At 37.0% G+C, this 12,738-nt stretch overlaps 1 protein-coding gene across 2 annotated transcripts in view; it reads left to right on the top strand.

Moving 5' to 3' along the window:
* The first annotated feature begins 61 nt into the window (after window positions 1-61).
* Window positions 62-12,738, top strand: part of MED13L (mediator complex subunit 13L) — a 282,380-nt gene continuing 269,703 nt past the window's right edge. For both annotated transcript variants that reach the window (XM_059408507.1, XM_059408506.1), the window contains exon 1: window positions 62-232. In XM_059408507.1, coding sequence (XP_059264490.1) covers window positions 161-232 — 72 coding nt within the window. In that variant the 5' untranslated portion in view covers window positions 62-160. The remainder of the gene's footprint in view (window positions 233-12,738) is intronic.

Genomic DNA, 12,738 nt, shown 5'->3' with positions numbered 1-12,738 from the left:
GCGCCTCCCGCCCGCCCGCCGGCCCTCGCGCCCTCCCCCGGCGGCGGCGGCGGCCCGGCCGCCTCGCGCTCCCCGGCGAGGCGCCGCCGCCCGGCCCGGCCTCGCCTCGGACGCCTCGTTCCGACATGCCCCGCTCTGGCGGCCGGGCTCGCGGAGGATCATGACTGCGGCAGCGAACTGGGTGGCGAACGGGGCGAGCCTGGAGGATTGTCACTCCAACCTCTTCTCGCTGGTGAGTAGCCGGGCTGCGGGGAGGGGGGCTGAGCCGGGGGGGGGGGTCCCCGACCTCCGCCGCCGACCAACTTTCTCCTCCCGCCGCCGGGACTTCGCCCCTCCCTCGCCTCTCCCCGCCGTTCGCCTCTCGCCGATTCTCCCCCTTTTGGATCGTCTCTCCCTCGCCTTGGATCCCATCCAGTGTTTATTTGGCTCTTTAAAAATCATTTGTGAGCGCGGCGCTCGGCGTGGAATTTGCATGTGGAAGTCTCAAAGCTGCGGATTCTGGGTCGCACTTCGAACGCCCACCCTCTGTTGCAATCACACCCCCCTTTCCCTCCCCTTCCCCCCCCCCCTTTTTTTTTCCTAAATGTGGAAGGCTTTCCCTTGTGCTGCCCGCGCCCGCGATAAGCAGCCTTTTCCCCCCTTGTCGGATAGGCTGCCCGCCCGCCTTTTGAATTTTTTTTTTTTTTAAAATTCCATAATGACACCTACAATTTCGCCCGAAAACAGTTGATTGAATGCGATTGTGTCAGTAAAGGACTCTTGCATCCGAAGCTCCCGCGATTGTAAACATCGACAGCCGCCTGCCTCTCGGGGCTTACTACGCTGGAGAGCCGTAAAGCCATTGCACGGAGCCGACGGAAGGTGGAGAAGGCTTTTTCTTCTTTCTCTCCTCCTGTGTCTTTTAAAAACTGTTTTCTCTATCCTAACAACGAATCCACACACACAAAAGCAACAAGCTGGGCGGTTTGATAACATCGCTTTTATCTGCCTTCGCCTTTCTCGCGCTCTCTCTCATAATTGACAACTTTTCCTTCGGATTTGAATCGCCTGCCTTAATCTTGAAGCAGTTCGGGTGTCAATTGTTCTCCTGGAAGCCTGGCACCCGACGACGACGTCTAGATTCATCGAAATTAAAAATGTATAGGGCTCCGGCAACTCTTTCCTGGCGGTGCTGTGACATTTGGTGGTAAATGCCATCTTTGCTTTTTATTGGGTCGTATTACCTAGCTCTGAAAACATTCACCTTGTTAAACCTGGCGTTTAGGCTAATAATTGCAGTGCGTGGTCTTTAAATATGTGCTTTGTGCATGAGTTACTGTATGTATAGCTATGTCCCCGGAGACTACGAATTTGTTTAAATATTGAGCAAAGATTTGTAAACAGATGTAAGGCAATTATGTTCCAAGCGTAGAATATAATTGGAAAATTGGCTGAACGGTTTGTTTAATTTAGCCTTTAGAAAAAAACCCCAACTTATTTTAAGTTATGTACCCTTTTTGGGGGGGGGTTGTCTTTGGAGAACATGCATTTTGGAAATAGTTTTCTGTAATCTCTGCAGTAGATAGAAGCATTATTTCCTTTTAATCCTTGTTTACAGTTACACTGAATAAATAATTTAGTGTTCAAATTGTAATTAGTTACATTTAATTATGGGTCGGGGTCGGCATAGATGCCTTTTTTTTCCTTGAGACTGGTGGAGGAATACACATCCTTGCCAACTTTTCAAATGGAAGTGCTATTTTATTAAATATTTCCTTATGCAGATGAAAGCATCAAAACACGTGATTTTTTACCCACAAAGACAGAGTGACATAATATCTGTGCTTTCGCTGTAGTGTATAGATCAGGTTAATTTTTTTCTTTCAACATTTTTATTTAATCTTAAAATTAAAATCTTCAAATAATCTTTATTTAATCTTAAAATTCAGTTATACGTTTCAGTTCTTCCTTTTCGTACTGTGATAATTTTCCCTTGGTCTTTTGACATATGGGAATAGAATTCATTTTACCTCTTCTTTTCTCTCCCCTACAATATCATTTACTGTCAGTCAGATTCAGAGACTTTAATAGATTAGCAAACATATTGATTAAGGGGTATTTAAAATGGTTTTTGTTTGGTGGCTGGTGACCACATTGACACTTTAACAGGTAATTAAAATAACCAAGTAGACCAATATTAGTGAGGAGAGAGCCCCAAAATTACTATATATCATTCTGACTGGTAATGGCTTGTGTATATGTGGCTAATCTATATACAGTAGATTTTGTAGACCAATGAAACTATATTTATGTGTGTAGCCAGGCTTTAAGATATACAATTAAAAAAAAAATTTTTTTTTTTTAAGCTCAGGTAAGGATGATAATGTTAAAGAGATAAGATGCCTGAGATTCTTTTGGAGAACAAGCAATTTTATAGGAGAGGATTTTGTGTTTTATGACCAACTAGAGGTTTCTACTTTGGGTATTTCTCTCAACCTTTTCAAACCAGGAATTAAGTGTGTGTGTGTGTGTGTCGGATTACTCATTAGATGGCAACTTTGAAACGCAGAACTCAAGAAATTCCTGGGTTGACTTTTTTTTTTTTTTTTTAAGGACTGTAGAATGTCTACATTCTCTTGTATGTGGAGGGTGGAAAAGGTGCTTTTTTTTTTTTTAATTAAGAATCAGTTAAAAAGCGGCTGATAATATAAAGTTTTGCTCATTCAAATGCAGTTTTCCTTGAAAATCTGACACAGCAGGAACTTAGAATATTAAAAATATGTTGTCTGAAGTACGTTGTATGGAATAGTTAATTCCAAAGGAGATAAAATCATCTCTTGTTTAAAATAAAGCATGTGTTACAAGAACTCTTATGTCCTTAATAATAGCATGTATTTTTCTTTTTGGCCTGCAGTTTTTTTGAACAGAGAAAAGTACTGTTTATAGAGAATTTACCTAGACTCATATTAATGTGGATTGAAATATAAACTAGAGATTAAAGTTCTGTACCACAGTAATGATCCGCCCACTTTCTATTACCTTCAAGTGTTCATTGTGGCTTAGCAAAAGTAGATTGTGCAATCAACTGCTTTAAGATTTTTGTTCTTGTTTTGCTTTCTGATTTTCTACTGCATGTATCAAATTTCCCAAATTCTCTGTCACCCCCTACCCCCATTTCCTAATGGAAAAAGTGTCTTGGGTGTGTATGATATGGATGATTGTATGTGTTTCTTATTCTGCCTGTTGTGAGATCCCTAGCTCCTGCAACTGTTTTCTCATGCTATCCATCACATTTCTGGGAGACTCTTGTTAGATACTCACTCAGATATAATTCAGTTAAGTGCATTAAATCTTGTCTTTTTGTAAAGTGTAACAGGGCACCCTATGGTGTATCAACCACCCTTGAGGGAAGACATAATTTCCAGATAGAAGTATATCTTTAGTTTTGCTTCTTTAGTTCTGTTTCTCTGTTGAGAGCATATGGAGGAGAGTGATTTTGTGTTCTTTAACTAGTTTTAAGTATATACTCTTTGATATGGTGCGACCTAATTCTTAAGTATGTGGATTCCACCTTCACATTGTTTTATTTGCTTAGACTCTTCCTGACTGTGGAGTAATTGGGTGATGATATCAAATTCTCCCTCTCTGAATTGAAACACACACACACACATATTAGTATATACTTCCTATGAAGGACCATTAATTCTGTGTATGAAACTTTAATGTAATCTGTTGTTGACCTGCTCTCTTTTTTCTTAGGAGATTTATATTTTTGCAGAGAGAGAAGATAATGGTAAATATAGAAACTTTGGGATCTATTCTTTTGAGCTGGAACCAAATGTGGAGGGTTGTAAGTTGAAAATGAGCAAAAGGGAATGATTTCTCTCATCTTCTCAAGTGCCAAAATACATACATAGGGTATTTTTTCATCCCAGTTGCCAATTTTAGTATCTAAACCCAAAGCATCTTATTTTCAGGATGGTTTATTTTCTTTAATGAAAATATTTATAATTTGCTAATGTATGTTTTCTGTTTAGCATTTTGTTGTTGGTAGCACATGGTGTTACAGTATTTATATATTTTTAATAGCAATAATTGCCACCCTGTAATAGTTGCCATATTAACCTCCAATTGCTAGTAAATATTTTTAAGTACATAATAGACAGCAATTTAAGGCATAGTGTAGCAGTTTACTGGACCGTTTTAAAGAGCCATTTGTACGTGTGATGAGTTCATAATTTTAAAGAGAAAATAATGTACCTAAGCCTTGCGTGCTGCAAAACTAATGTTGCTGTGTTACTGCTTGAAGTGCTCATGGAGAGGAAGTTAGGTTGGGACTCCTCCTTTTTTGTGAGGATGAAGGCCTTGAGGTGCCTTTAGGACTATAAGTGTTTATTGAGGTTATCCCAGGTGCTTATATAGCTTAGCATTTTCTTTGGAATGTTTTGGTCATTTTTTTCATGACTGTATTAGGTATTTATTTGGGAAAAAAAATCTCTTAAGGCATTCTTTCAAATAACGTTAAGTTACAGTAGTGGAGTATATTAATTAGGTATGTAAAAATGGATTCATCTTTTTTGTTCACTGGCTAATTTAGCCTTGTTAACTGTGAGTTAATTGTATTCATCACTTTGAGAGATCCCCTCTTCTCTTGAGATTAATAAAGGATATACTCTGTCACCAGTTTGTATTACATGCTATAAATTAAGACAATCATTTGCAAAAGATAAGTACATTTTATAGTTATGTTTGCTAGATTATTTAAAATTGAGATGAAACTCAATGTAAATAGTAAAAGGATTGTTTATCTGGATTTTTTTTTTAATGAACCAACTGTCAAAACTTTGATTCAGAGATAGACTAAATATTTTTCTGAAATGGTTTGACTTATTTTTGTTAGAACAGTAATGTTTCCTCCTTCAGTAGTAGAAGGTACTGATGTGTTTTTTTTTTTGTTTTTTCCTGAAAGTGGGTGATGTTTATTTCATAGAAACTAGCCAGTGAGAGAGAGTATGGTTGAATATTGAGTATTATTATTACTGAACTGGGCATTGCTGCTATTAAAAATCAAGAAAAGGACTTTCTGCACTATTTTTATTAGTGCATTTATTTAAAAGTGTGTTTTGTGCTAATCTGCTTTATAAACTATTTGTGTTGCCAGTATTGGCTACCAGAATTTCTATTTTGTGTTTTTTTAAACATTCCTATTTTGAGAAATAACATTTAATGCCTTGCAAAGTGAGGTAATTAGGTAGCCTAAAAATGTGCTGTGGCGTATCGTTAAAAAAATTTTCTCACACACACAGACACACACGCACACACGTGCACGTTTGTTTCATAGGACTTGCTTAGAGTCTAGAGTTTTGGAATTAATGAATCAATATTTACAATGTGTTCTTGGAATTTGGAACTCTTTTTCCCTCTTGAATCATTTTAACTTCTTTCTGATCCTGTTCAGATAATTTCTTTTTATAGTATGTGCTTTCATTGTTTATTTGAAAGATTTGAAGGTGTTAGCTTTGTTCTGTTGGGGGAATTCACTTCATTACATAGGGGAGATGATTTTCCATTAATCTTGGTAAATATTAACATAAACGAGGAATTGTAAATTCAGACTCATTTGCATGAATGAAATATGTATGCGTGCCCAATTTTTGTTTAGTATAAAGTCACTTATGTACATTACATAGTTTTCTATCTTGAGTTGCTATAAAAGTTTTAAATTTATTTAAAATGTGGTTGGTATTTATTTCCGACAATTCCCTTACTCTACTACAATGTCTTACTTCATTTTAAAGATCCATTTGTAGTAAAGATTAGATTTTATCCCCATAAATTGGCTATCATAGTCTTCTTTTAGGGGCGCCTGTTTTGCTTGCATTTATGTTAGCATGCTTTAGTTATGTTTGTTGGAATAAAGTTGTTTTCCTTTTTTGAGCTAATAAAATGTCTTTCAGAGTACATTTGGATTTGGTTCTGGAAAAAAAAGAATAAAGATGACTTTTAATTTTCTTTATTTTTAGATGAGAATTAGGAGAATCTGTTGTGTCTAAGGGAAAATGTTATGTCATTGGCATCTCCACACTCTGGTATAGTATGTGTATTTCTGAAACTTTGTTTTCTTACTCTTGGTGAATTGTAGAATCCTATTAAAACTGTATTTTTACTACTGTGAAATAGCACAGAGCCCTGGTTGACAGCATTCTACATTTTGTATTTTTTCCAGTACTGTGCAGTTCCATTACTGTTGAAGGAACCCCTGAGTTGATTATATTAAGATTTCATTTGTGTCTTTATTTTTCATAGTTTAAATTTGTAACTTTAACTTAAGAAATTGGGGGAAGATAAAGAGAATTAGGTAAACGTGCAGGTAAATATTCTTTTCTCCTTCATCACTGGGTCTCTTTACTGTAAAAGTTGAGTCATAATTTGTTCTATATCACTGCATCATTTGGATATATTTTAAGACAATTGATATTTAAATTTGAGGAAATTATTTGTTTTAAATAAGATAATTGTGAAAAGAATTTTTTATAATATTGAGTGGGAATTTCAAAGATTGATCATCTAGAGGGTATATTAAATTCCATGAAAACTGTTTTGATTTTTTTCTCCCCAAAGGGCATTGACAAGTTTCTGAGGAAGTATTTTTGTCTAAGACACATGAAGCTTCCTCATAGAGTTCTACATTATTTCATTAAATAGGAAAGATGATTAAATCCATCTGGGTTTAATTTGAGAGCTAATAAGTAAAGTATTCAAAAGAGTATAATTGGTGTAAAAAACATTTTGTGTTGGCAATTCTCATGATTGAATTTTAATGTCCTAAAGAGAAATAGGGAAGAACATATGTATATCTCACTCAGGGAATCAGCTCCTAGTTAATTAATTTATTTATTTTTTATTTTTTATTTTTTTTTGCATGTTTATATATGCCTGGTACAGTCCTACTCATCTTTTAAGTAGGTCAAATATCACCTCCTCTGTGAAGCTTTCCCTGACTCTCACTGGCAGTACTAGTCACTCCCATACCTCCTTCTGTGTACCTGTGATAAGCACATGAGGTTATGTAGGGCACCAACCCTGTCTGTATCATCTTTGCATTCTCTTTAATAGTTAGGCCTTCATTAACCATTTGTTAAATAAAAATGAATTACTGGACAGCTGTTCTCTGTCTTATTCCTAAGGGAGTTCTCATTGCTCCTTCAGGTCTTGATCACAATTATGTTATTTTTCCTTGAACTTACATAGGTTTTTAGCTCTGTATTCTGAATATATGTTTTGTAGGCTATATGTACTGTGGCTTGGTAATATTTTAGGTGTTTCTAACCTTTTTAAAAGATAATGTCAACTGATCAAGAGATGTGTGCTTATCATACATCAAAGGAATAGGAATTCAGTATTTTTCTTTAATGTGGTAGGCGACCTATAGATTTTGGAACCTGTTAGAGATTTTGTTTGGGACTTGATCTAGAATTTCTTCATTTTCATTCTTTGAGCTGTACTGTGGGTCTTTTGCTAAACCTTCAGTTTAGGATTACATTTCATGAGTCCAGCATAATGGGCAGTGAATGGTAATGGGGAAAATTAAGTGTATTCATGTTTTTTATTAGTAACTAACTAATCAGATCAAGTTGGTTGTGTTACGGTTATGTGCCTCAGTTTCTCCTTCAGTAAACGTTATGGAAATAAGAAGGAGGGCAGGAAATAAGAAAGATAATTTGAGTACCCTTTAAGGAAAGAGTAGTTTTTAATAGGAAGAGACTTCTAACAAATTATGACTCAGGTCAGAGAGTAGCCTTAGGTGGTTCACTAGGAAGTTGTAGTGGCAAAATTCATTGTTTTAAGTATGAAAGTTATGTTGTATTTGTAGTTGTTTTAGGGGGGGCAGAAGGTTAAATTGTTCTTGTATCTTTCCTCACCAATAAGCCATTATTGAGAAGAAAAACCTGAATTTTATATTTGAATGTTCCAATTTTCCATTTGTATATATGATCCATAGTTGCCTGGTGTGTCTTTAATATGCTGAGTGATTTTACTGTACCAACCCTAAGCTCTGACTGGCTGAGCCTGGAAATTGGACTGTGGCTCTTATTTGGTGGTTTAAGCTATTAATTCCTTGGCAGTTCCAGAGTGCTCTTTGAACTTTAAATAGCAGTTCTATTAACATTTTGAGATTTGTTTCAGGGAACGTCAGAAATAGTACTTAATAAATATCTTTTTCTTTTTAAAGACTAAATCATGTTTTAGTCTGACGTGCATGTCACAACTCTTACTATGTTTTGAACAAAGTATATATTTTCAACTACTGGCTAATTTCTATTTTCCATTTAATAATGCAGCAACATCTAAAAATATTGTTTAGACCTTGCTGAAGGAGTGAAGTCCCCTTACCTTCAACTGTAGTTTTTTTATTAATCAAGTGGAATATGAATAGAGTCCTAAGTTTTTATCCAAAGGTGTAGAATTTTACATGTAGGTGTTCTTTGGTATTCTGAAATATTTAAAAGAGCTAATTTCTGAGTTTTTTTTCCATGTAAAAACAGCCTTCTGTTGCTACAAATGATTGTTAGCTTATTTATGTTGTGTTTTACTTGATTACTTGTGTTATTTATGGCAACATTTTTATGGGAATGAACTTATATTTATTGTTGCTGGTAGAATGTCAGGAGCACCTTTCCTCTGTAGTGCTGGCAGTCAGAGCAGGCACTCCCTAAAACCCTTTTTGGCCCCCTGCAGGGGGAGTGGGGACAGCCCAGCACCTAAACCCTTTTCTAGGTCTTGGAGAGAGGATTGCTATCAGAGAGAGAGGCTTGAAGAGAGTGTTGAGAGCTATAGATTGGCGCCCCCTCCCCCACCATGGGAAGAATTTTCCCTTCCCTTCCTGCTTCCTCTTTGATACACTTCTATTAAAACTTTGAGAGTTGTGGCAGGTCCTGTGATGTCAGGAAAGATTTTTGTATTTCTTTATCCTTTAGCTCTTCCTTACTTTTTTTCCTTCACTCACCAGCAGAGGTACGGTTTCTACTTGGTATATTGTGTGGTAAATCAGGACTTCTGAGCTCTAGTGAAATGAAAAAGAGAATTGAGGGTGAGATTGGAAGGGGTAACCAATAAACTACTATTTAGAAATGTTAATTTTTTATATGTTATATTTGAGAAATTTAGGACTTACAGAATTCATTTTTTTTTTTTAAAGATTTTATTTATTTGTCAGAGAGAGAGAGAGAGCACGAGCACACACAAGGGACAGAGTGGCAGGCAGAGGCCGAGAGAGAAGCACGCTCCCTGCCGGGCAATGAGCCTGATGTGGGATTCGATCCTAGGACCCTGGGATCATGACCCGAGCCAAAGGCAGCAGCTAAACCGACTGAGCCACCCAGGCATCTCCAGAATTCATTTTTTAAAAAAAGATTTTATTTATTTATTTGAAAGAGAGAGACATAGTGAGAGAGGGAACACAGCAGGGTGAGTGGGAGAGGGAGAAGCCAGCTTCTCTGAGCAGGAGCCCTATGATGTGGGGCTCTATCCCAGGACCCTGGGATCATGACCTGAGCTGAAGGCAGACCCTTAAAGACTGAGCCACTCATGCTTCCCCAGAGTTCATTTTTGAATAATGTATATATATATTAGTAGTGATTAAAATCTGGCTTGGGCTTATAAAAGGACTAATGCTTTGATAATGTGGGAAAAAAGACCTACATATATTTAATTTCTAGGATGCTATATGATAAGTGCTGAGGAAGAGCATCACTAACAGATAGCATAGGACTTTGTAGCCAGAAAAACTCAGAAGGGGAGTTTATTAAAAGATTGTTTTTTATTTGTCAGAGATAGAGAGCACAAGCAGAGGGAGAAGCAGGCTCCCCTATGAGCAGGGATTCCCGAGACGGAACTCGATCTCAGGGCCTGGGATCATGACCCGAGTTGGAGGCAGACGCTTCACCGACTGAGTCACCCAGGTGTCCCCAGAAGGAGAGTTTTAAACTGGATCTTGAAGGAACTGCTAGAGAGAAATGGAAAGGACATTCTTTGGAAGCTCAGTTGATAATTCTGAGTCTGTCCTTAAGAATATTTACTGAAGTGGTATGTAGGAGAATACTTCTGATTTATGGTCTTGGTTTCTTTTGAAAATATTACAAAATGTTGAAATCCGGGGTGCCTTGGTGGCTCACTCGGTTAAGCATCTGCTTTTGGCTCAGGTCATGATCTTAGGGTCGTGGGTTTGAGCCCCATGTCGGGCTCCCTGCTCAGGAGTCTGCTTCTCCCTCTGTGGAGCCCCACCCCCCCCTGCATTCACACACTCTTTCAAATAAATAAATAAAGTCTTAAAAAAAACTTATTGAAATCTTATTTTTGTTAGATGGAAAATTTGAAGTGTGGGCAGGCCAATTTGGATTAAGAAATGGTGTTGTTAAAATAATCAGTTTTCTAAAATAATTCAGTTCTGAACTTTAAAAAAACAGTGCTATATTACGCAAAATGCTAATGACTAAAGTGACAAATATTTCAGAAACTGGACAGACGTGAATCTTAAATGAGCAGATGGGATATGAAACTAAAAGCAGGAGATAATCCAAGATGATATAGAAACTATTATGAGAAATGGATTGAGGAAAAATAAGTGTGTTAAATGGTATTACATTTAATAATGTGCTTAAAATTAAAAGCCTTTCTAGGATTGCTCTCTTACATAGACAAACTAGAATTGTTGAACTCTGTAACCCATCCTTCTTTAACTTTTGTGCATTTTTAAAAAATTTGATTTTGGTCCAGGATCACTTCTCATGAAGCCTAGATATTTAAGTCATGAATGTGTATGTTATGTATGCTCTACAGTTGATTATAATTTGCTTTCTCTGCAATAAAAATAAAGAGGATACGATTCTCGGAGATAGTCATAGTGGACCTTGAAGGGACGAGGTAAGGAGTGAAAGATGAAGTTTGCTATTTGGATGGCAGCATACTTAGTTGAAATTTGACTATTGAGGATAGACTCTGGATTCTGGTGGGTTGCAGAATGAGTGAATGGGGTACACTTTTCAGCTGAAGAAGCTTGATTGTAAAGCAAGCAGGGATTTGGGAGTGGTAAGGGAAAGAGATTAAAAGGTAGATTGAAAGAAATTTTTTAGAATGCAGGAGCCTCATGTGGACTTAGGAGCAGCAATAGTGGAGGGGCAGAAAGAGAGATGTTTGATAGAAGAAAAGTTGTTAGTTGATGAAAGGAGTCTAGCAGGAGTTGCTAGTAAGAACCCAGGCAATGGCTAGGATTAGTGCTAGAAAAGAGTAAGACACCTCTTCAAAGATGGCGAGGATGTAGATTGTGATTAAGTGTCAAGGAAGAGGGGACAGTCTTAGTTGTAGCTTGAATGCTTTTCAGATTCAAAGATGAAATGTATTGAGCTAAGAATTTTGCATTTTACTTGATGTGCGTGTGGTTATCAGCCATCATTTTATTTTCCTTTAATGGTCATTTTAAGTAGGTCAGATGTTATCTTCTTAATTTGTACACTTAATTATAAAGCTAATTCTGAGCTAGTCATACTAGAATCGACATATATCTGCCCAAATGAGAAGTGCTCTTCTTAAAGTAAGCCCCCTTAAATTGTATCAAATACCATTGCTGTTGTCCATATTTTTCTGGTTCTTTTTCTCTGGAATTTCTTTTATAGTTTAGTCAGCCACTCCAGAAAATCTTATTTTAAAGGATGCCTCTTCCATCAGTATCTTCTCTTCTCTCTCTCTAATTTTGCTCCAAATTGTTGCCCAAGTCAGCAATTTAGTACCTTATGATGGGGTTCTTACTGATGATGAGCAAAAATCCTGGAAAAGAACTCCACTTTTGGATATATGGCATACATATATTGTAGATGTGTGCTAAGAATTCCTGCCCTGCTCATATATAACTGCCTCCAGGTTCTGAGTCTAGTGGTTCAATGTATTTTGTTTTCAATGAAAGCTGATTTTAATTTAGTGGTATATTAATTGTTTCAGTGAAGGTGATTTTAATTTAGTGGTACATTAATTGTTAAGACTGGATATTGGGACAAATTAAGTGGAGGTGGGATTTTCGCTCTTTGGGGATCAAGGCAAATTATAAAGGGAGAGTAAAATTGAGTAGAATTGTAGTTATACCTTGTCGGTCTAGCGAAGATCAAACACCGTCCTAAGGTCCATTTTTAGTGAGACTGAAGTAATGATTAAGAAAAGCCTTCGGATAAATAAAAAAAAAGTATCCTGTTGAGATAATCTCTTAAAATTTTAGCAGAAAGTTGGAGACTAAGATTTTTACCCTGCCTTTTACTGTTGGTTTACTCATTTGAGACTACCCAGTATGCCATCTTGTATTCCATAAATGCTCTTTAGCAATTCTTCCACTGGTGAAGATTAGGACAAAGAGCACTCATATGTATTTAGAATTTCACCCTCTTGTGGTCTGCCTTAGTATTCAGTGGAGGGGAGGTATAGAGGGTGTTCTAACTGTAACAGTCGTGCCTATATTAATTGTTTAGATTACAAGTTGCAGTGGCAAGTATTTTCTATTTTTGGATTCAGGAATATAATGAAATTTTTCTCAGCTTTATTTTTATGTTTTTCATGGTTGAATTTATAATTCTCTTTTTAAGTTTTTTTCACATTAAAGAAAAGAAATTGAGGGGACACTGGATGGCTAACTCAGTTAAGTGTCCGACTCTTGATTTTGGCTCAGGTCATGATCTCAGGGTTTTGAGAGTGAGCCCCATGTCAGGCTCTGTGCAG

The sequence above is a fragment of the Mustela nigripes genome, chromosome 8 (assembly GCF_022355385.1).
Source record: "Mustela nigripes isolate SB6536 chromosome 8, MUSNIG.SB6536, whole genome shotgun sequence".
Classification (NCBI taxonomy): Eukaryota; Metazoa; Chordata; class Mammalia; order Carnivora; family Mustelidae; genus Mustela; species Mustela nigripes.
The sequence above is the reverse complement of the archived record's forward strand: the minus strand, read 5'-3'. Positions and strand labels throughout refer to the sequence as shown.